The sequence below is a fragment of the Microtus oregoni genome, unplaced genomic scaffold (assembly GCF_018167655.1).
Source record: "Microtus oregoni isolate MIOR12 unplaced genomic scaffold, Mior012 000006F_ref0000085, whole genome shotgun sequence".
Classification (NCBI taxonomy): Eukaryota; Metazoa; Chordata; class Mammalia; order Rodentia; family Cricetidae; genus Microtus; species Microtus oregoni.
In genome coordinates, this window is record NW_024543065.1 from 19,306,627 (window position 1) to 19,332,325 (window position 25,699).

Genomic DNA, 25,699 nt, shown 5'->3' on the forward strand with positions numbered 1-25,699 from the left:
CTGCCTTACTTTTTTTGCGAGTCTAATAAAAGTCTAAAATCAATAGCTGCCTTAAAGCTGTGCTATAATGGTTGTGAGTTTAACACTGCTCAGCTGGAAGTTTCGACCTCAGCCACCAAAGGCAAAGCTGAAACGTGCTTGGAGGTAGGGGGAAAGCAGCTTGCTGTTTCTCCTAATGCAAAGTCGGGGTCTTGGCGCTAAGGGCATATGCACCATCAAAGGAGGTCAAGGGAGGCCACTGGGCAGCTGTGCTTTGAATCTGGGAGGGGCCGGTGACTGTTCCATTGAGTTTGTCTGTGATGTCTCCCTAATAACATGGTTTCCCCTCTTCTCAGAGGATGACGGAGGTGGCCATTTTCCTAGGTATTTTAGCCCTAGTGCTTTGTGGTATCCTAGGGCATTTTGCAGCTCTTTTTCATCTTGGATTTTTATATCATATTTTCTTCCTTTTCACACAGATGTTAGTTTTGAACTCTGAAACAGAGTTAGTTATCTTGCCCTACCCTTCCCAAAGAAACAGCAAAATAATTTTTAAAAAAGAAAGAAAATGGTAGCATATACCCAGGAGTCTTAAGAATGAGTCCGTTGAAGGAAAGTTCTGGTCCTTGGAGTAAGCCTGTGTTACTGCTTGCATATTTATTACTGTGGTATTCACTGAAATGACCCTAAATGAGATAGGCTCCTTGCTATTCTAGTTTGTTAAGGGGAATGCGAGATTTTGATTATAAAACAATGACCTGGCTCTCCATGCTGGAATCCATTGAGGATTTCATGGTGACAGTGTCATTTGAAAGCATCTGCAGCCCTTGTCCCAAGAACTGGCCCTTTGTTGCCGGCATGCAGTCCCCTGGCTTTGACCAAATCACACTTCTTTTTCTTCAACTTCTCAAGTTGCCACGAGTCTTGGACAGCTGGGGAGTTTGATTTCCCAGCTGCTCTGGATCTGCTTCCATCTCTACATGAGCATTTGATGGACACAATTCACAGATGCATTCTGTGTGTGGAGGAAGAAAAGGAAATGGTCCAGCTGACCTTCGCACGTACTTTAGCATCAAGTGCTTACAACTTTTTACTGAGCAAAACACAGTGATGTCGAAAGGTCCTGTGAAGATGGGCCAAGAATGGAAGCTGGATTTCTTTTCCTTTGTCCAAGATTTCTAATGACGTTTCTGTGTCTGTCAAGGGAATGCAAATATTTTCTTTCGGTTTATGTCTATTTGAGTCAAGGTTATAGCTACCTGGGAAGGAAAAGACTAAAGATAGGAAACAAAGGAAATAAGAAGCACGCACAGAGATAAGAATGAGAAATTGGATGGAAAGGAGTTGTACCTCTGTATTTCAATGCACTACCCCAAAACTGAGAAGGTTGAGGCCATGCATGTAAGGTAATCCTAGTTTTCAAAGGAAGCTCTACCTATCTACAAACAAACAAAAACATCATGCCAATCTTAAGTCCTAAGGAAAGCTCTTTATTAAAAAAAAAAAAAAACACTCCCTGACCTCTAGTTCCTTCTGTGACTGTCTTCCCAGTCTCAGTGAATCGTGTAGATGCATCTCAGCTAAAAGACTAAGGACATCTCTGGATCTTCTGGACAAAGATGCTGGCTGCCTGCTTTGCCCTTGACTTGATCCACATAAGCAGAAAGACCTCATCTCTGCGCTGGTAGAGTGGTTGGAACATGTGCCTCTTTAGAATGGTCACACACTAGTACAACACATGAGTGACCTTCTCTTCACATGGGCCTCCACAGTGGGAAGAGAACACCTGGACTTTTTCCTCTTGGATTCCTTTAAAAATCACACCAGTAGCATCTTTGACATTCAAGGTCACATGAAAGAGACCATGCATGCAGGACTCCGGGTCAGATTCCCTGGAAATTTATTCAAATTAAAAGGTTTGTATATAAAATTCAAACTGATGGAATGCTGATCATGGTAATTCATGCCTATAACCCAGCATGTGGGAGGTTGAGACCAGCTTGGGCTACTGAGAGAGACTTGGTCTCAAAATCAAACAAGAAACTAACATTCCAAACTGATAGGGAAGAACATTAATTATTTATTAAGTAAATTTATGTATGTGTCATAAATGTCTTCTGTTTACCTCACATCTATAACACACCTTATTTAGTTCACATGAAACTAATGAGAAAATTCCCATTATTATTCCAACTTGTAAGTGAGGCAGTGCAGCCCTAAGGAGCTACAAACTCTACAATGGCCCTTGAATTTTTATTTAATTGAACTCAGGAATGTCTCAACCACAATTGTTTAAAGTAATATATTTTTTAGTTTTTAAATTATCAGCATATGTATATGTTTGTGTGTACCCATGAGTGTGAAGGCTCATGGAGGCCAGAGACATAAGATCTCTAGAGATACTCAGGAGAGAAACTAAATCAACTGAGTGGGTTGTACACCAAAAAAGTCATGAACGTTGAAAGGTTTCATAGGGAGAAGTAGCAGGATTGGAAAAGGGAATGGGAAGGAAGGACTAAAATTTATTATATAAAGGATGCAACAGTTTTAAAAGAGCATAGAAAAGATTCATTCACGAGAAGCTAAGGCAAACATTTCTCACCAATCGTCTAATAAGAAGAATGGGCATGTAGTGGCAATTTATGAAAATGCCATTCCGTGTAAATGGAATTGAACAAAAATGTGATTCTACTACTAATTAGAAAAACAATGCTTAGTTTATGTTAAGGGAAAAGGTTTTGAATCAAATAATCAAGGATGAACAATATAATACTTAATTCAGTCAAATGCACAAAAGGGCCTTTGTCTTTACTATCAAATATAGAACTATTGTAATTTCTTCTAAGGAAAACATACTACAAGAAACCTTAGAGAAAAAAAAGACATTCTTATAAACAACTAGGTAAGGAGGTAACAGTAAAATAAAGTGATGCCTGTGTTCTTGGAATTGTTAAGTAATAAAACAAAGCACGAGACGCAGCATAAGTTCCGAACACTTTCATATTTGGGATTATTTTCCTTATGTTTTTCTTCATATAGCTACTGACTCTGGCCCGCAGCAGAACCCCCATTTCTAAGTATTGCATTTAAATTTGTCTAGTTGAATGATCTTTCCCCAGCTCCTTGGAAGCCCCCAAAATAGAAACCAGTGAACAGGAACATTCACAAAGTGCACAGGCAGGGAATTCTGATCTGAAGATAATCACAATGCAATTCCAATCCTTGGAGGGGGAAAAATCATGTTCTCCTGCAGATCCCATGCAGCAGCTTGCAATAGTGCCTGCAAGAGTCCCAACCGCTGAGTCTTTGATTTAATGAAAACTTAGGGAAAGCAATTCAGCTCACTGCGGGGATGACTTTGTTCCTCCATTATGATTCTTTTTTAATGAGAAAGATGAGTGTAAGGATAAACTCTATTCCTCTGAATTTTTACACTAATTACATACAAAGCACTATTTTGGCAGAAGGGGACTTATCTGCTTCAGGCAATACAGTTATCATCTTGTAACCACCCTTCAATCTCCCACATGAACTCTGAAGCTCCGTGCCAGGAATGAGTATTGCTCTTCGCCAGCTCTCAGCATGGAAAGATGAATGCTTAAAGATTTCCCAAATTAACAGTCAACATGGGCTCCAGATATAACAGGGAGACAATCCCTTCCTGCAAGCTTAGATGCTGTTTGGAATGAAGAAATCAAAGGGGTATTCATTAATGAGGTATTTAGCATAGGGAATGCAGGAGGATGGGATAAATGAAGTGCGCGCGTGTGTGTGTGTGTGTGTGTGTGTGTGTGTGAATTTATATGAGGATGTATTAAAATAAGAATATGGTGTTGCATATTCTTCTCAATTTCTTTCGATCTGAAAGTCATTTATTGGTTCAATATTGAAGGCACTGTGTACAGTACCCTGTATTTGTGACTGTATACTGCAGCATAGATATAATGCTTAATAATGAGTGCTATAGGACACTTTATTTGCTGCACATTTATCCTGCATGCACTGTATATGCATAGAATGTGTGTATTTGGCACCATCTGATGCATAACTTGGAGCCTGATGGTCAAGATCCTTGGTATTCTAGAAGGATGCCACAGTGAAGGAAGGCACTTTCAAGGGCAGCTCCTGACATCAGTAACTGACCTAAAGAGCAGCCACGTACTGGAAACTCAACAATATATTATTCCAGCCAGGCAACCACAGTGTTGGAATGGACTGTTTTCTTTTTCCCATCAAATACAATAGAGGCACAATAAATCTTATCTCTTTAAGTGTATGGTTTGAAGAGTCTTGACAAATGTCTATACTTATATAATGCCTATCACAAATGAGATACAGAGAACAACGCCATTGAGACAAAGGTTCTCTTGGTGCCTTCTGCAGAATGCCTTCACTTTCAGTCTCTACCAACCATGAATCTACTTTCTGTCATTATTATTCTGTTCTCTCCAAATATGCAATTATCTGCTTGGAGTATAAATTTTGCATCTGGTTTCTTGCATGTAGCATAATGCTTTTAAAATTAGTCTATAGTGCCGAATGTATCAGCACCTTATTCTTTTTTATTAGAGAGTGTGTCTGGATTATATACATTTATTGCATTTTCCTATTATCTATTTGTTTATCTATTATTTTTTGTGTATGAGTGTGAGCACACGTGTGCTATGCTGTGTATATGAAGGGCAGAGTACAATCTGAAGGAGTTGGTTCTCTCCTTCTACCAGGGACAGAACCCAAGTCATGAGGCCTGTGTGGCAAGTGTCTTTACCCTGAACCAACTCTTTGGCAACCATAGCCATCACCACCCCTTCTTGGTTTTTTGTTTTTGTTTTTTTTTTTTTCTGCCAAGGCATATCACTATGTAGCTCTGACAAGCATGTTAATCATTATTTAGCCTAAAGTGGCCTTAAATTTTTGACAGTCTTCTTGTTGTAGCGTCATGAATACCGGGATCCCTGGTGTACACCAATACAAGCAGCTTTCCATAGATGAGTGGGCATTCATTCCAGTTGTTTACAGGTTTTTAAAGCACATATAAACAAAGCAATGTTTGCATACAGTTTTGTATGTCAATATTATGTTTTCATTTTTCTTGGAAGAGAATTACTGTTGGATCATAGAGGAACTACAAGTTTAACTTTATAATAATAACAACCCAAGCTGCATTTGAAAGTAGTGTGGCCAATTTGCACTTCCACCAGCATGACACAGGAGCTGTGTACGTTGACAAGCAGCTTTGCTAGCAGTGGCTTCTGACTCTTCTGTGTGATTTTTCTTTGTCAGTTTCCTAACGTGATGTGTCTGCTTTCTGGACAGAAGCCTGTTTTGTCCTTCTCCGTGGCAATGTTAAGTTTCTCTCAAGGAGCATCCACGAGGACTCATCTCAGAAGCCCCTCAAGTGCAATCTTTCTATACTATAGTGACTGCAGCTCTCCAATCACACTTAAGAAGTAAAAATAAATGTGGCCTGACAAGGAGGAGGCATGGAAGTTCGCCAAGTAATTTCCCACAAGGGAGATTTTAAGAGAGCCCAATAAAAATCACCCCAGTAGTCTTAGGAAATTGATGGTGCTAGTTTCCCCATGGCTCCCAGGGGACCTATGATTCCATATTTACATTTGCCAAGTGCTCTCTTCCCCTGCCAACCTTCTAGCAGTCCTTCCCCTTCAGCTCTTCAGTGGAGGAACTGGGAACAGATGGTGCATAGAGGGATTCCTTGGTCTTCTGCTCTGAGGGAAAACCTGGATTTGGGGTTAATTAATTTTACTGCTTTGAGTTGGGATTTTGACTACCTGTGGTAAACACTAAACATATTCTAATTTAGGCAAGGACAGAGAATCCCAAATGTAGAATAGTGCCACAACCCGAGAGAGAGGGAGAGCGAGAGAGTGAGAGAGAGAGAGAGAGAGAAAGAACCCCAGCACGATGCTGTCAAGTTGTCAAGACTTCCTTATAAGCAAGAATCCTATTTTTTAAGATGAACTTCTACATTATTTTTTCTAACTGCATGACTATTTTAAGTCTTGCTTATGAGTGTTATATTGCACTATTTGAGACTTATTTCATTGTCACGCTCACACAAAGCAAGACATGATAGAAAATATGTGAAAGTCTATCTTCAGGAATGAGATGCTTACCGACTTGCTTTAGCTGGAAGATTGTTTTTTATTCAAAGTTAGAAGAGCTTAATGAGATTCTTTTCAATGAAAAAGCAACCCTTGTAAGACCTGTCACCAGGAATCCTGAAGGGATACTCCAGGGTCTATACAGTGGCTAACACTTCTGATTCTATTTGTACTTCCATATCCTTCTCCACGCCATGACTGAAGGAAGAACACAAGCTCCCAACGTGTTCCTGTTTCTCCCTAAGCACACTGCCTTCACTTCACTTTCTTTATTTCCCTTAATTAAACACAAATACAGAAAAATGGTAGTAAATAAAATGACTTCATCTGTTACACGGGACGTGCTGAAAGTAGTTCTGGCAAATCGTTAAAATCGGTAAGAGATGATTGTGGCAAAAAAAAATTGATTATATTTTCTTGTTAAGAAAAGTATCCCGTGTCATTTTTAATTTCAAAAGCTGGTCATATTTCTTGCTTCGACAAAAGCAAGAATTCAATCTTAGTTGAACTTTAGCCTGTCCTCCTTTGGTTGTATAGTATTTGCATTTTCTTTGTGTCTCTTGGTTTTTTTAATTTCAGCTAGTATTATCTGAAATTAGTTTTGAAAAGACAAAGGATGTAGAGATGAAGCAGAGTCTTCATGTATTTCTTAGGCAGATCATCAGGTCTGAAGCCTCACTTGCTTTCTTAGTTACAGCCTTAAGGGTCTTGCTTTCCAGGTTTTTTATGGGCACATTTCACTTCCCAAATACTTCTTGGTTGAAGTAACAGTACGTCCCATTTTGCTTTACTTCTTTAACTGGACACATCAGAGCAAGCCACAGTTGTGAAGTTCACTTCTTTCTGTGGGATCTATCACTGGAGGGATTTGCTTGGAACTGTAGTCAGAGTCTCCGTTTTAGAACCAACTGACAAAAGCATATCTTCAGCCTTTCAGGTCACGCTTAGAACTTGTTCAGCAAGACGCACTATTTTGGAAGACAACACAACCCACATTTTCCCAGGAATTAGTTAATGCCCAAGGGCACGTTCACAACTACCTTTACTGGAGCCTACACTGGAACCTGCTACCTCCTTATCTTTTAGGCATTTATCTAGTACAATTTTTTTAATTAATTATTTATTAAAGATTTCTGCCTCCTCCCTGCCGCCGCCTCCCATTTCCCTCCCCCTCCCTTGGTCAAGTCCCCCTCCCTCGTCAACCCAAAGAGCAATCAGGGTTCCTTGCCCTGTGGGAAGTCCAAGGACCACCCATCTCCATCCAGGTCTAGTAAGGTGAGCATCCAAACTGCCTAGGCTCCCCCAAAGCCAGTTACGTGCAGTAGGATCAAAAACCCATTGCCATTGTTCTTGAGTTCTCAGTAATCCTCATTGTCCGCTATGTTCAGCGAGTCTGGTTTTATCCCATGCTTTTTCAGACCCTGGCCAGCTGGCCTTGGTGAGTTCCCAATAGAACATCCTCATTGTCTCAGTGTGTGGGTGCACCCCTCGCGGTCCTGAGTTCCTTGCTCGTCTAATACAAATTTGAGAGGGAGAATTTACCCTAACCTTGCAGTCAGAATTTTGGCAAGGTTACTTAAAGTGATGTCACCCTTAAATACTCTCAGAGGGTTTCAGATATGACAATCATAAGTTTTAGAAGCTGTATGAGTGCACTGACAGAGAGCTGTTTAAAACTAAGTAAATAAAATACAATCAGGAAACTGCTTGCTGTCAAGTGCTCTAAGGCATACACGTATCATTAATATGGAGGCTCAACTAGATACTATTTGTGCTAGGAGAGATGGAATGGTCAGCACTTGATCCTACCTGCAGATTGTGGGAACACTGAGAAAGAGCCTGGTTGTAAAAGACTCCCTTACATACAGGCTTTCTATCTCTTCTCTTGCACACTCTCTCCTAATCTTGAGGTTCCTAAACACAGAGGTTATGTTTCCAGAACATCCAAATGACTCAGTATATACAAACTTAATGCAATTACTATGTTGATTTCCAGATGTTAGCTTAATATCAGCCTATTAAAACTCTATAGATGAAATTTAAAATAAACATTATGAATAAACACCAAATACAGACACACAAGCAAGTTCAGTGCTCATCTAGGGGCGTGGGAGAAATCTCCAGAGAGAGCTCTGAACTGAGGGAACTGACTCTCTCCTGAGAAGACAGGTTTTCCTCGGCCCTTTTTAGTCTTTCCTTCTAAAGGGCCTCCAGGTTTCTGTCCCATCTTCACCTTCTTTGTTCCTCTGCCTTGTCCGCACTGATGTTCCTCCCATAGTCTAGAAGACTCCTCTTCTGACCACTCGCTATCACTATACCATACACCTCACGCCAGTTTCGTGTTCAGGGCTTTCAAATTCAAGCAACATGAATGTCTCCTTTTGTTCTAAAGGGTCTCCTATCTCTCCTGCTGCCTCCTCTTAACTTCACAAGAAGAAGCAAGGGGCCCCTCCCAGTCCCAATCTGTCACAGCTTCACCTTTTCCTACCTCCCATCCTTGAGCAGCGTTCTTGGTTGTCTCGCATCTAAAATTTTGGATGATACTTATTTCCTTGGGTTGAGGAGTAAGAAGGAATATCAAATACACTGTAGCTGGCATGTTACAAAGGTTCTGTAGATGGTATTATTAATATTATTAACACTGAATCTTTTTATACATTCAGTTTTCTAGTTTCTACTTATAACTGTTATAATCATTATTTCTGATTTTTAATATGCGTATTTGTCACAGATATAGACTTTTACTAAATCTCTGGACTCTTAGAAAATAAAATAATATAGACAAGAACTCAAAGAGGAGAAACAATTTATGATATCAAAAGATCACAAAAGATGAATTCACCATTTTCACATGAAAAATTTTTTCAGCATTAGGCTATTGCAAAATTGTTCCCAATTTAATCCCATTATTCTTAATTATAATCCTTATACTAGGTTAAATAATACGATTCTTTTTAATGTTGATTCAAGCTCACATCAAATGAGTTTTTACATTCCTCCCTTATCTTTCCTTTTCTGATACATTCCCACAGTTTCTCAGAAATGAGTTACTAATTGTATGCCTCCCCCATTGCTTCACTTCCTGGAGTCTTTTCCTGGCTTGAAGCACCATTCAAGAAACAGTAGGATAACTGTTGGGCAACACACTTATATCATTCAAATTCATCAGCTTCCGACTCACACAGAGGAAACATAGCTGAGATTTAGTGTCTGTAACTTTTATAGGCTGACAGTTTACTCTTAAAACTAGTTACAGCTATTGATATTAAAACAGAAAAAAAAATCCAGAAACTTTGACTTAGGGAAAGCAAAGTAAATTAGGTTCTAATGTATATTCAACATTGAAAAGACAATTGAGTACTAGTGCAGTAATTTCTTTTGTGTGTGTGTGTGTGTGTGTGTAAGAGGTTATGTATGTGCTTGTGTGGGTATGTTCACACATATATAGGTATGCTTGCATGTGTTTGTGTGTATGTGTGTGTAAAAGGTAATGTATGTACTTGTATGGGAGTGTTCACACACACATATGTAGGCATACATGTGTGTGTTTATGTAATTCCCACAGACTAACATCAGGGGCCATGCTCAATTACTCTCCAACTTATTTTATGACACAGTGTTTTGCCATATCTAAAGATAATTCTGCTCAGTCAGCTGTCCAGTGAGCTCCAGGGATTTGCCTTTCCAGTTGTGCTATTCAGATGCATGCTGCTATGTCCAGAATTTTAGGGAGGTTCTGAGAATCTGAACTCAGGATCTCATACATGCAAAGCAGGCCCTTTAGCAATCACACCACCCCACTTCAGCTACCTTTGATCTATTGTCTTCTAAGATGAAGTCTGCTATTAGCTAAGTCAGTATAACATTCTAGACCAAAATCCAAATAAAGACAAGTAAAAACAAAATATTGATTTTTATTGAGCTCTATATTTTTTTGCTCCCCTCCTTGCCTCTCCCCTCCCCTTCAACCTTCTCCCAAGGTACCTATGCTCCCAATTTACTCAGACGATCTTGTCATTTTCTACTACCCATGTAGGTGATGTTTTAATAAAATTTTCAAAAAAGGACTTTTAAAACTGTTATAGTCCAGAAAATGGGAAGATCTCCCATGCTCTTGGGTAGGTAGAATTAACATAGTAAAAATGGCAATATTTCCAGAAGCAATCTACATATTCAAAGCAATGCTCATCAAATCCCAGCAAAATTCTTCACAGACCTCTAAAGAACAATACTCAACTTTATATGAAAAAGCAAAAAAAAAAAAAAAAAAAAAAAAAAAAAAAACAGGACAGACAAAACAATCCTGTGCAATAAAGGAATTTCTGGAGGCATCACAATCCACGAGTTTAAATTCTACTACAGAGCTACAGTACTGAAAACAGCCTGAACTGGCATAAAAACAGGCAGGAAAACCATTGGAACCAAACTGAGGACCCAAATATCAAATATCAATCCACACACTATGAACACTGGATCTTTGACAAAAAAGCAAAAAAAATATATATAAATTGGAAAAAAGAAAGCATATTCAACAAATGGTACTGGCATAACTGGATATCAACATGTAGAAAAATGAAAATAGAACCATATCTATCACCATGTACATAACATAAGTCCAAATGGATCAAAGACCTCAATATAAAGACACCTCATAGAAGAGAAAGTGAGAAGTACCTTTGAATGCATTGGCACAGGAGACCACTTCTTAAATATAACCCCAGTAGCACAGACACCAAGAGAAACAGTTAATAAATGGGACATCCTGAAACAGAGAAGCTTCTGTAAAGCAAAGGACATGGTCAAAAGGATAAAACAACAGCCTACAGAATGGGAAAAGATCTTCACCAACCTCACATCGGAGAGAGGACTGATCTCCAAAATATACAAAGAACTCAGGAAATTGGTCATTAAAAGAATAAATAATCCTATAAAAAGTGGAGTACAGACCTCAACAAAGAACTTTCAACAGATGAGTCTAAAATGGTTGAGAGACACTTAAGTAAATGCTCAACATCCTTAGCCATGAGAGAAATGCAAATCAAAACAACTCTGAGATTTCATCTTACACCTGTCAAAATGGCCAAGATCAAAAGCACTGTTAATACCCTATGCTGGAGAAGATGTGGAATAAAGGGAACACTCCTCCATTGCTGGTGGGAGTGCAAACTGGTATAGCCCCTTTGGATATCAGTATGGCAATTTCTCAGAAAATTAGAAAACAACCTACCTCAAGACCCAACAATACCACTTTCAGGTGTATACCCAAAGGATGCTCAAGCATACCATAAGGATATGTGCTCAACTATGTTCATAGCAGCATTATTTGTCATAGCCAAAATGTGGAAATAACCAAAATGCCTCTTGACCTATAAATGGATAAAAAAAATGTACATTTCCACAGTGGAAAAAATGTGGTCAAATGGATGGATCTAGAAAATATCATATTGAATGAGGTAACCCAGACCCAGAAAGACAAATATCATATATACTCACTAATAAGTGGCTTTAAGACATAAAGCAAAGAAAAAACAGACTACAATCCACAATCCTGGAGAACCAAGACAACAATGAGGACGCTAAGAGAGACATACATGAATCTAATCTACATGGGAAGTAGAAAAAGGCACAATGTCCTGAGTAAACTTGAAGCACGGGGACCATGAAAGAAGGTAAAAGGAGAGGGGGGAGGAAGGGAGGAGAGCAGAGAAAATTATATAGCTCAATAAAAACAATTAAAAAGAAGAGGCAGATCAATTGCACAAAATTTGGATATTGAAAATTCACGTTACTGTCATTGCAGACACTGCAGATTCTTCTCATATATTTTTTGAGATTAAAGATTGCAATCTCCAAAAAAACCCGATATATTTAGCGATATACATGCTGTTGTTTGTTATTAAAGTATATGATTACTTTCAAACCTATTAGTGATTATTCTTCAATGGACCCTAGTCAACAGCTACAATTTAAGAGGAAATTTTTGGCTTTCTGTGGGACTGTCAATAAAAGGATTTTGTCAAGTTTGATAGTATACTCATAGTGCTCTGAACACCCTCTAGGATGCACCCCCTCCCAAGTAATTTTTATTAGACCTCCTCTTTTAAAATGTATTTTCTTATACTGACTCTTGAAAAACTTGTTTTTATTGCCTTATTATTCTAAGTATAAAATAGGACCACAATTGGCCATTTTTGAGAATTTCCTTTTCTTTTATTCCTCTTGCATTGTTACACGAGTTGTTTTTATTAGTATTTATGTGACTTTCCTAAAGAACATATATTTGTCTGCAGTTCCCTTAGACAGCTCAGGACTAGCATCTTTAGAAGAGTTGCAGTGGGCCTGATCCAGGTTTTAGGGGCTACTCTATTTAGATTCATTGCGAGGAACAAAAGCCTTAAAAGGAATTCAAATTGTGAGTAGCTGTACTTTTCTCCAATTCATATATCTCCTACTTTTTGCTGAATTTACACAATGTATGCTTCTTTGTGATATATTCCCTCATTTTCTTTGCAGTGTTACTACAAAATGACAGAATGAGTTCTGGGGATATGAATCATCTTGCTGGTGCTACTAGTGATGAAATGATATCTAGTCAAGGCTCATGTTCTTCTACATGGTTGTAAAAGTCCTTTTCCTGGGCTCAGGGACAGCTTACCTTGTCTGACGGCTAGGGTAGTGGTATAGACCAAGAAGAGGAGGATGTAGTTGAGAAAGCTCTGGAAGACTGGGGTGTTGGCATGAAAATCTTCTGCCAGGTACTTGCTGGTCAAGCCGATTCCACAAACAAGAAGGGATAATACTTGGCCCAAAGCCACAGAGATTAGCATCTCCCTGAGAAATGAAGAGAAATATAGAGGTGTCAGCAGGAAGTTCATGCAAACAACAGTAGTTAATTCCATTGATAATTCCTAGCAGGCACTGAGTTAAGGGCAGTGAGTACTACCTATTGTAACCATTGAAGCGATGCTTGGGGGACTGTGCAGTTATTAGTGAGGCTTCGTAGAGATGGAAACTAATGCTTAACATGCTTAATTAATCTGCCCACAGAACACATAGTGAGGATAAAGCAAAACCTGGTTATGAGATCAAGCCTCTGCATGGGAACCTGGCTCCATTCCAACCACTGTACTCCAGAGGCTGTTGTGCAAGGGCTATCATCTTGATGCTTTCCACAGTATTGTGCCCTAATGATGCTGGGTGCATGCCCAACCCTGGCAAACAGGAAGCATATTCCAACATCATCTGTGTGTACAATAAAACAATAAAGAAAGATTCGTTGCTTTACAGATCAAGCTCCGGACTCAAGAAACTCTGGGATGGAATGATTAAACAAGCCTCTGGAAATCCAGCAGGACCACTTCTTGTGTCCTCCTAGCCTCCGGAACTCTGCCCTAAGAAGCTTTAATACGCATTGGGTCTTTATCCCTTGCTTTTCAAGTTACAACTGCCTGTATATTAAAACAATTATTCCTGAAATAGACTCAGGACTGCTGTAGCATAATAATTATGCAAATATTTTCATTGCAGTTTTCATAGGCAATGCTCTTGTAGACTTCTGAAGTGGGGACTGGAGCAAGAGTCAGAGTGTTCAGTTTCCATGGAAATGAAATGCCCACACAAGCTTTGTAGTCATCACACACACACACACAAACACACACAAACACACACACACACACACACACACGTGCACGCACAAAAAGCCTCTGGAAGCAGGAGGCAGAGTTTGCTCTGAAAGTCTCTTTTGATCTTTCTGGTTTATTTGTAGAAACAGCAATATAATATAAGGAAGCAGTAGTATAAACACAAAGACTATGTCAAACACAGGTTGATTTTTGTTTTGTTTTGTCTTCTGGGTCTATTTCTCCTTTTTTGGAAGCTGAGGCTGATCTTGCCTTGCTTTGAACACTCGAGTACAGAGGAGGTGAAGCCATGGGCCTGCTGGGCCTAGCCTTTGAGAAGTTTTGCAGCAATTCATGTTTTCCTCTGAGGAGACAGCTTCCCAGTAAGACGCCTGAGGTGTCCTGCTCAATACTGAGAGACACCTGGGAAATAAAGGGAGAAATCCAGGCAGCCTTTGTGTCAAACAGAATGGGGGTTTGGGCGTCTCCTGCCACCAACATACTAAGCTAGCCTACACAAAAGAGAAGAGAGGAGCCATCCCTAGAGGCTGCGGTTCAAGGAAGAGAGTTATGAGAACAAAATGGTGTTGCTTTGGGGCACGTGGCTTTCCAAGGGTTATATGGCAACTGGAATGACATTCTTAGTGTTCTCTCTCCAGTGGCCTCTGGGCCATTAATGCCTGCTTCTCCAGTCCCATAGCATTTCTGCATGAAGCCAGAGTTCCCGACTCTTGGAGCTACTAATATTTCAACAGTGAACAGCGATCTTCTTCTCTCATATTCCTTTACAGGTTATCATTTGCAGAATGTGCATCATGCCTTCTCCAGCCTGGCCCCTAGTCATCCTCTCAACATTTGGCTCTTTTGCCACTTGTTTTGCGAGGCCTTACTACTCTCTTTCCCTCAGGACACACCTCTTTTCTTACTTTTCTCTCATTGCGTTGTAGTTACTGTTTGCTTGTTTGTTTAGCCTCTTTGCCTTCATCTGACTATGGTTTTTCTGTTTCCTGTACCTACAGTCAGAGGATTGGGAGATGGAAGGATTAAAAGACATGCAAGACAAAGTATAATCAGAGCTGACTGTATAGGAATCTCAGGGCTTTTGTTTCTTAAAGATCAACTGGGTTGAGGATGTGGGATATGGTAGATCACTTACTTAGCATGGGCAAGGTCCTGAGCTGAGCCCTTGATGCTATGAAAGAAACAATACACCCTTCCCCCTCACCAACAGAAGAAAAAGAAAACTGTAAGGAAGAATTCAAATAAACTCAAACATTTGTAAATGTAATTTTTAAAAAATTAGGAGATGAAGTAATAGGCTTAATTATGATACCACAATACACACTTTGTTTTTGTTGGCCCTGTCCCCCACTCTGCTCCCCCATGTTCCTGTTCCACATATCCCCTCCTCCAACACATTTTGTTCCCATACCACTTGTGTTTCATCTGTCCTCTCCTTCCAGCCCCAATCCTTTCTTAGGATCCCCCCAACAGCCCCTTTTCTAGTTTCATAATCTGCAGCCCCCCAAACATTTATAAATATATAAAATTAAAATCTAGGATATGCACGTGAAAGAAATGGAATACTTGTTTCCTATGTCTGAGATACTTTGATTAAGAGACTACTTTCCAGTTCCATCCATTTCACTGTAAGTGTTCCGATCTTATTTCTATTTAAGTACAACGGTTTCTTGCCCATTTGTCTGTTGATACAAATCTAGGCTTGTTCCATTTCTTAGCTACTGTGCATAGAACAATAGTAAATATGCATGTGCAAAAAAAATGGATGTGTAGTAGGAGTTCTCTGGGTGTATGCACATGAGTGTTATAGCAGAGTCAGATGGCAATTCTATTCTTTTTTGTTGTTTTTGAGATTTGTCTGTTCTGATTTCTGTAGGGATTGTACTTGTTCACATTTCCCCCAGCAGTGAAAAGGGATTTCTCTTTCCCCATATCCTCACAGAACTTGGTAGTATTCTTGATGTTGGTCACTCTCACAGTGGTGAGATAGAATCTCAAAGCTGTAATACTTGGTGTTTTCCAGATGGCGAGGGGGCTGAACACCTTTTTAAAACTTTTAGTGACTGATTGTGCTGCTGCAGCTTCTTCAGCTGCCTCCTCCTCTTCCTCCTTCTCTTGCACCTCTTCTACTTCATCCTCTTCTTTTTTCTTCTGCCTTCTCTTCCTGATAGTTCTTCTTTGATAGAGCTTAACAAATCCCAGAAAGGCCTCAAACCCATTATGTTGTCAGGAATGACCTTTAATTACTGATCCTCCTGAATTTAGGTATGCCAACATATCAAGGGTTTTTTGTTTGTTTGTTTCTGCAGGGCTGAGAGTCTAACTTGCTGTATCATGCAAACTCAACAAGTGCTCTTCCAAATGAGCTACATTCTAGCTTTGTATTTCATTTTTAGAGAACATTCTGCTGAGTTCCTTGCCACATTTATTGACTGGAAAATTTTAGCAGTTCTTTATTATTTTATGTGTCAGCCTCTGTCTGAAATATTGCTGTTAAAGATTTTCTCACATTCGGAAGCCTGTCTCTTTATTCTGTTAATAGTTTCCTTTGTTGGATGGAATGACTTTAATTTCATGTAATCCTACCTGTCAATACATGGCTTGGGAACCTAGGGTACAGAGAGTTTCTTGGGTGAGATCATTAATTGTGACTACATGGGTAGAAAGTGGTGAGAAATAAAAGATGTTGTCTTTAAAGGCTTCTTTGAAGGTGTTTGAGCTAATCACCATGTAGCACAACACTAATCATAGTAGATAAATAATTAATTTGCAGTAGATTGGTAGTAATCTTATGATTGGCCATTCTTAATCATTTGCCTAATAATGCCCACACTAAAGTAGAAGAGATATAGACAAAGTTACAGCTAGTGTATTAAATGGATGTTTCTGTTGCTGAGTGTGGCCTAGAAAGTGCAACATATTGAGTGTACATTCTTGCTGGAGAAGTCTAAAACAATATATGACCTACTTAAATTATGACAATCATGTTTAAAACCTTGGTAGCATCATAAACCAAGCCACACATCTACAGAATACTTAAATAAGAAAATAGAATTTTAACCAATCATGTGACTGACTGCATACAACATCTTATAAAATAGCCTTTTATGTGCTATATTAAGACATGTAAAATGAGTAAGATATAGTTTGTCATTGAGAGGCCATTAAGTCAAACTTCTGACACTGGATTTCCAAGAAGCTTAGTTAAAAAAAAATAAAGAAATAGAAAATAAAGGGAAATATGTCTAATAAATCATATTTTAAAAGCACTGGGATTATTTTATACAATTTCCTTTAATCCTCAGAGAATCTTAAACAGCAAATGTTGCTATTGTGTCTTTTGCTAAATAAGGACCTAAACCACAGAGAGGCAAAAGACCAGCCCAAGGTCAAAGAGGTACTTTTTTTTTTTTTAATTTAGGTACTGTAAAGACATTAGGTAGAAGCTAGGTGATATCATTCCAAAACCTAACTTCTGAATTACTATGCAGGGCTACCATTAGCTGTCCAAAATATTCTCTGTTCTCAGAGACTGTGTGGGGCCCAGACTTGCCTAGCAGACTGCTTTTCAGAAACCTACTGGAAACAGTAAACACAAAAGCCATAGCTAGTCAGACTGACTGACAACAGCTTTTCCCCCAAGGTACCTGCAATGTGTGCCTCTCAACAAGAAGTCAACACAAGCCTGTCCTTGTTTCCTTATCAGAACAAGGCTGCAGACCCACCGTGTTGAGCTATTCTTTTAATTAACTGTCATGTCTTTCAGCCTTGATGTTGTGACTGGATTGAGAATACAAATTATAATTTTATAGGGCATGCTAATAAACATGGTGTGGATCAGGAAAAAGTGCAAGGAGTATCCTACCAGATCAGTTCCTGAGTCCTTTCTTGACTAAAGGAGCTAGATGTCACCTGCATGCTTGTGTGACTTAGTAGAGACATCAAAATAAAGTAAATATAAAACCCCCAAAAACCTAACTGCTGGTATCCTACTAACTCCAGCCTCTGCTCTGCCATTTTGTCTCCATCAAACTCTTTGCTCTCCTCTGGCACAGGATGAATGCATATGGTGACATGTCATATGGAAATCTGTCTTTTCCAACACAAAGGATCCCCTGAGTTGGTTACTGTAGTTCAATACCTTTCATGTTTTTTTTTTTTCTTGAGTACCCTTGCTCTGTGGGTACTTTACGTAACTCTTCAAGACCAAAACATACAAAGTTGTCTTGAAAGTCTCTCATTGGCCATTCCTGATCCCCAAGGCCGGGACAAGTGTCTTCAGGTGAGTGTTCCTATTTCTACTTATGCTGACTGTATTGTATAGCTCATGAGCTCCCAAGAAGAAAGGCATGAATGACCTTTAACAATTCCCATGTTCTGTTCCTAAAGTCTGATGACTGCTAGACAGAAGAAAATAGATACTCAACAAGGAATGCATGCATGTCTGAGGGAGCTAGGGTCTGTGTATGGGAAGGGCAGAAGACTGCCATGGTGGTGTCTTATCCTCACAAGAAAATTTACCAGAATGAGACAGAAAACATCCTTGTTTTTACTGTAACCCATCTGCCAGTTAGAAACTGAGACTAATAAGCTATTTTCTACTGCATTTCTGAGCAAGCCCAGAAAGGTGCTATCTTGCAAAAAAATGCCAAAATTGGTGCTGGGTGCAATTTTGCACAACGGGCTCTTGGTTATTCATGTCGTACATAGAATAGCACAGCAGATGCATTCTAACGGAAGATACATAGTTCCTATAATTTTAGTAGCAGAAATGGAGAGGAGGCTATGATACACATTTTCATTGTCTTTGTTTGTGCATTTAAAAGGACATCTCATCCACTTTAAATTCAGACGAACTAGACAATGAAAAATGCATGAGTCTCAGGAAAAAAAATGGTGCTGCTGGGAGCTGAATACCTGTTAGAACAGAGCTTGTACTCATAAATACTGACATGTCCATTATCAGCACCACTGTGTTGTGTTAAAGAAACAGAATTTAGGATGGGGGGGTACGCTTCTGTTACAAATTAAACATTCTAAACAATAGAATTAAAAATAAAGCATACATTGTATCCCATTTCTTCTAATCATAATTAAAAGGTATAGATAATGTCAACACAATGTTATATAATTATATTGCTCTGTAATTTTTGCCGTGAGAGTGGAATAATTATGCCATCATCATGAATTAGAGCAAATCAACCTTCCTGTGGAGGTGTCTTCATTCTGATAATGAGTCTCAGGCAAGCCTCAAGAGATTTGTGTTAGTACAAGCATTCAGAGATGCAAATATATAAAGAATATTTAAGTATATGTTTGCGTAAAAACGATGCCACTTGAATGTGGAAGAAACATTTTCTACTATGTTTTTTGGTAAGATTCGTGTTGGTAAACCATTGACTCCAAGAAGCTCTGTCCTAAGTAGTTTTGACTATATTCAAGATTAGTAGACTTTTATATAAGGTGATTATTAGACCAAGTACAAATGCAATGCTGAGATGTTTAACTCTGACTGGGGTTTCTTCTTTTCAAATCTTAATTCCTGGGCTTGATCCATTCACTGGCTCAGTGGCATCATTTTGAATTGGATTTGCCATTAACTAGAAGAAATCAAGTAAGGCACCAGAAGGCCTTCCTGTCATATATCTATAGCATCCTAAGTAAGGGAGATATCTAAACGTTAGCGCGACAAGACAAGTCACAGATGCGCATGGATGTTTCATGCATTGTGTTCACTGAAAAGAAGAGAAAGCTCAAGGAGAGAGCTGGAACTTTATGGCTCTGTCAGCTCCCCGTTACATGTAAGCACCACAGTTTTTGCTATCTTTCACTGTGCACTTGGGGTGCTCCATGTAAAATAAGGATATATGACTGACCTGTGTGTATAGTACCTTTTCTACAAATGTCAGATTTCTTTTGGTTTTCACTTATCTGCAGAGTCCATGACCACTCAGTCCAGCTCCGGTGGTATCTACAGTGAACATCTCTACATGGACCACACTCAGTGTTATGTGGGCCCAACTCAGTGGCCCTGAGCCTCAGGCTCCTCCTGTGTACCGTACACCTTCTTCTCTGCAAGTGCTCAGCCTGCTGGGAGGGCTGGGCCTCTGCGGCAACCAGCTTGCTACACACTCGTGAATAAGCAGACAGCAAAAAGGAATTAGTGCATTTGAACAATGCATATTCTTCCTTCTTCGTGCATGCAAGCTATGTGGAGTCTCTGGAGATGGCTACATTTTAATGCTCTCAAAGGTTTATTTTACCCTTTATTGTGTCTCATTACTGTTCTATGCAAATGCACTGTTAATAATCAAGCCGAACACACACCTCTGCCTGCTTTCTGGGGGAACTTAGTTAGGCTAAACTATTAAGCTTTACATTTTCTTCTATTCCATAAAACTGTCTTACTTTTAAAAAGTACCTGTATGTGTATACCAACCATTGACATTTATATCTTTAACGCTAAAATAATCAGGCCACTGAATAAATCCTTTGGTGGCTGCTGGGTTACAACAAATATCTATGACTTTATTATTTGCTAGTTTTGCTGTGATCCACGGAAAAATAGACAAGTCTGTAGATTTATCAAGGCCCACTGGATACAGACTAGGAGGAATGAATCTATTACTCTATCTCCAGATGTTTAGAGAGGCAAATAAATATGTAAGACAGAGAACATAAAGTACTTATGGACTCAAGAAAATCTCTCAAGTAAATCTCAAAACATGCCAGAAGCTATTAGAATAATTTTAGTGTTTAAAATTGGATGATACTATTATGAAAGCATTTTTATGGAGAACAAATATTAGAGTCTTTTTTCTAATGGTAAAGGCTTGGTTTGGTTCTGGGAAATTGGCACATCATTGCCAAGAGAGGAATGCCATGCTTGCTTAAAGGCAGAGGCAGACATGAAATCTCTTGGCTGGCCAATACGAAGTTATCATAAGAGAAACTCAGTTACTGAAAATTCACAATCATTTATCTCACCAGTTAGTCCACATGAAGAGAGCAGGAAGCAACTAAGAAATGCTGATAATAGAGTAAAAGTCTTCCTCAGGGAAGAGTACACCAATTGGTTAGTCAATACCAGTTGGTTTTCCAATATCAAATGATCAGCCCTGAAAGCATATACTTATAAGTAACATTAAATGGACTGAACAGATTATATTTGTATATATACACACAATAAGAACACAGACATGAATGGTGTGTGTATGAGTGTAACAACTGAAAAAATAATTAATGAATTTGGAAGAGCACAAAGTGGTGGGGTTCATGGAAGGCTTGGGATGGAGAAAAGGCAAAAGGGAAGGGGGAAGCTGTAATTATCATGTAAACAAATAACTCGAAAAGGAAAAGAACACAATCATTATGAAAGGAATAAGAGGAGAGAAGTGAAGAAAGCAGTCTCACAGACTAAACAGTGATGTCGTGGTCAATTTGCATCTCAAAATTGGCCCACCTTAGTTTTTACTGCTGTTCCCTGCAAAAGAAATGGTACTTTCTCTTCACATATAAGGTGATAATAACAGTTTCTTCTTAGACTTTAGCAGAGCATCTGATATTCCCTTGGAACTGTACATTACCACTTTGAAGACAACTGACTCAGAAAATAAATTTTATTTGCTCTCTTGGGAGGTATGACACGGTCTTCTAAAGACTTGTACGGTGCAGTAAAATGAGAAAATGCTTTGAAACTGAACAAATCTGGATTTAGAGATTGATCATGTCTCTAAGACTTATTCCACTCATCTTTAAAATGCAGATGTTGTAATAGGAGCGGCAGGGCTGCGTCCCTGGCACCCGGCCACCCACCCGGCTAGCTTTACCCAAGATAACTACACAGAAATTGTAATCTTTTAAACATTGCTTGGCCCATTAGTTTCAGCCTCTTATTGGCTAGCTCTTACATATTGATCTAACCCATTTTTAATATTTTGTGTAGCACCACGAGCTGGCTTACCAGGAAAGATCTTAACCTGTGTCTGTCTGGACTAGGAGAATCATGGCGACTCACTGACTCGGCTTCTTTCTCCCAGCATTCTGTTCTGTCTACTCCGCCTACCTAATTTTCTGTCCTATCAGAGGCCAAGCAGTTTCTTTATTACTTAACCAATAAAACAACAGATAGAAAGATGACCCTCCTCCATCATGCAGATAGTAACATCTATTTCCAAAGGTCATCATTGAGACTTAACAAGGTAGTTCATGTGAACTGCCTCCTATAATATTTGACTTTTGGGGAATAGCCAGTATAATGGTTCTCCTAACATTAAGTCTTTTTATAAGTACTAGTCCATCGATTACTCTCTATATGATTGGTCTGGTACTTTCAGAACAAATTAATAAATGTTTTCACTAATTCAGAAAGCCTTTGGCATTATTGTCTTTCAGAAAGTCAGAAATGATAGCGGGGCTGGGGGCTGGGGGGAGGATATGGACTACTTAATAGGTTCCCAACAGGAACTTCTGACCAGTTCCCACACTTGCTAACATCTTCTTGGAGAGGCACTGTAACCTTTTAGGATGGCTGTGTTACAGATTACTTTATGCATTTTAAATGATTTTGACATTTTTCATTTCAAAATGCTTTTAGCTTTGCATTTTGAATTGCGTTAGTGAACCCTGGGGCCAAAAGGCAAACAATTTAACTTTGAAATCCACTGAATGAACAAAAACAGACTGCCTCACTGTGTCCTAACATAAAAACCAATGTCAGATTTCACCATTTTATTTCACTTGTAACACATTCTTACCCCTGACGCATGAGGAAATTGTATTCGTCTAAGTGCCAAGCTTCTCCATACACAGTGTCAACCCTCTTGAAAAGTGCGTAATCAACAGAGATCATAGCTTATGGCTATGCAGGGACTGTGGCTAACTAGAGGAGTCTTTCCTCACTTTGGAACACAAAACACCTGACTTTTGTTCCCAACAAAGGACATAGGAAAGTAAACATTTTTCTTCTTTTTTTGCCTCAAAAGATGATTTTAATGCCCTGCTTTAATGATAAGACAATAAAGGAGTGACTTTTATTTAAACTTCCATTGACAGAGTACCTTAAAAAAACTCCTCAAAATTATGTCAAATTTATTTTTTATAGCATGGACTAAGAAAAATATGTTGTAGAGGAAAATATCTCCCATAGAAATAAAAATTGGGTATTTATTATAATTATTATAATTACTGGGAAGAAACTGATGTATTGAAATTTCTTTAGCAGGGATAAATCTAATAAAGACAGGGAATTGGATTATTTTTACCCCAGGTTCAAGTTGCAGAGATGAAAGACAAATCGAAGTGATAAAATGAAGTGTGAGACCCCAAAGGCTCTCAGCTGCCTCTACAATGGAAGAGAACACAAGGTAAGACCAATGGAAGCCACTCTGAAGGAGAATGCTGTAGAGGACATGTAAAGACTAAAGCTAGAGGAAGTTTATGAGAGCACACAAAGACATTAAAGTTAAATGGATGGCTATTAAAAGACAGCTCGGGGCTCTTCATGTGATATACAGTGTTCAACTTTTTAAAAAGCTATCAAGACTAAGACTGAAAAAACATCAGGTGAAACAAAAGAAATAGTGGTGCCACAAGCCAGGGATGTAGCAGTGACATCTATTGGGATTACCTTTTCCCCTGAGACTGTGTCCCATGGAATATTCTTATAGGAGGAGCCACTGCTAAGGTTACAACTGAAGACCAGGGTTAGACCCTCACCTACTGGAAACCACTGACTCTTCAATGAGGGCTCCTGTGTGTGTGTGTGTGTGTGTGTGTGTGTGTGTGTGTGTGTGTGTACATATATTAATCATTTTCCTACTAGAAGTCATTGAAAAATTACCAACTAACATAATGAGAAGTACTCTGACATACTCAGCATCACCAAAACCTGTCTCCAGAATGGAAAAGGATGAGCCATTGTTGCCTCCTAACCAACCTTGCTTTAGTCTGTTAGAATTTAACAGAGGTCTTTTAGGGGAAGCAATTGCTAAAGGTTTTTTTTTTTTGACTGAAATAATTTATAAACTGTCTTGAAATGGATAAAATGTTTATTTTTTTTACATGGGAAGTAGAAAAAGACAAGATCTCCTGAGTAAATTGGGACCTTAGGGGAGGGTTGAAGGGGAGAGGAGAGTCAGGGAGGGGAACAGAGAAAAATGTAGAGCTCAATAAAAATCAATTAAAAATAATCTCAAATATTAAAAAAGTTTATGTTTCCCCAGAATTCATATATTGCAACCCTGACTATGCAATAATATTAGAAGGTGGACCTTTTGAAAATGAGTGGGTCAAAAAGGCAAAACACTAATGAATGAAGCTCAATTATTCTAAAAACAATCTGAGGGCTCTTAAAGCATATGAGTGTGGGAGAATTGTCTGTATTCTGTCAATCATGTTTTAAATAAACACTGATTGGCCAGTCAGGAAGTATAGGTGGGAAAACCAGACAGGAGGTAGAAATGATGCAATGAGTACAAGAGAATTCTAGGAAGGAGGAAGTTGAAGTTGATTCCTCCCAGTCCTGCACAGACCACCGAGGAAGCAGGATGTGACCTGCCAGCTGAAAAAAATACCGGGCCATATGGCAAAAAATAGATCAGAATAATGGGTTAATATAAGCTACAAGAGCTAATAAGTAGCCTGAGCTAATAGTCCAATCAGCTTTATAACTTATAGAGATCTCTGTGTGATTTTCTTTGGGGCTTGCTGGCTGTGGGGTACTGGGTAGGACAGAAACCCCAAGAAGAAAGCCAGCCATCATGTTACATATGAGGTACAGTAGCAGTGTGCACCCGGCCAAGAGATCTCTTCATCAGAACTCAACCATACTAACATCTTGATCTTAAACTTCTATCTTCCAGAACTATGAGAAACAAATTTCTGTTGTGTATAAACCATCTGACCTATGGTTCTTTGTCATAGTATCTTAAACCAAGACATGCATTTACTTTCTTTACTCTTATGTCAAGATTGGTAATTCAAAGTCATTTCAAATGTTTTATATACTCCATTTAGCACATATGTGCCACCTGTAAAGTCTATAACAATGTTTCCAACCTGTCCAAGAGCACATCCACTGTACAAGGTTATCTTCTATGCATTAGGTGACTGCTCACCATTTTGACCATGGCTGGGGTGATTACCTACTGGAAACCCTTAACAAGACTGAACCTGTGGCATTCCTTTATAGAAGGAGAAGGTAAAGGGGGCCATCAGGCCTTCTTCTGAGATGTCAGCCACTCCTTTGGTCCCACTCACACCCTCCCAGTGACAGGTCATTTTGCCTCTATGGCATGTGATCTCTAGAGTGTATAATGGGTAGGAGGTTAATTGGAGAAGGACCCCATCTATTCTGTTTTGGAGGGGTCATCCTTCTTGCTGGGGTGGGGTCTTTCTGTGACATAGTTGTCTGGCAAACATCCCCATTCCTCTTACCCATGATCCTACAAGTAAGCCAAATAAACTCATTGGTTCATCAACCTAGATTTGGATGGAATCACTTGCCTGGCCTGTCATTGTTGCCCTATCTAGAGTGAGTAGTTTTTCGTGTCTCCCCAGGAAAAGTTACCTCCATGAAGATAGAACAAAATAATGAAAAAAAATGTCAAATTTTGTCTTTCAGATGATAAATAAACATGGCCTCATTGAAGGTCTTAAAATGGCAGTAAAGGGAAATTAAATAAGAGCTAAAGCAAATGCTACAATTTAACTTTAATTATTTTATTTTTCTTTTCTTTCTTGCATTTTTTTTGATAAGGTATATTTTCTACTTTTCTTCTTTCACTACTCCCACTTAATGCTTCTTAAGGTACAATAGCTGCCACAATGCATCTGTGAGTTAAGAACAGCAGACAGACAGTGCCCTTACACCTCTGAACTGAAAGGATACCATGTACAGTTACCACCTTAACTGTGAGTAACTTCAGATTAAGAAAACTCAAGGGAACAAGTTGT

The 25,699-nt window shown here is 39.0% G+C and overlaps 1 protein-coding gene across 1 annotated transcript in view; it reads right to left on the reverse strand.

The window, feature by feature from the left end:
* Slc35f1 (solute carrier family 35 member F1) overlaps window positions 1-25,699 on the reverse strand; it is a 431,065-nt gene that overhangs the window by 147,189 nt on the left and 258,177 nt on the right. Inside the window, exon 2 of the mRNA XM_041654208.1 lies at window positions 12,760-12,935. Coding sequence (XP_041510142.1) covers window positions 12,760-12,935 — 176 coding nt within the window. The remainder of the gene's footprint in view (window positions 1-12,759; window positions 12,936-25,699) is intronic.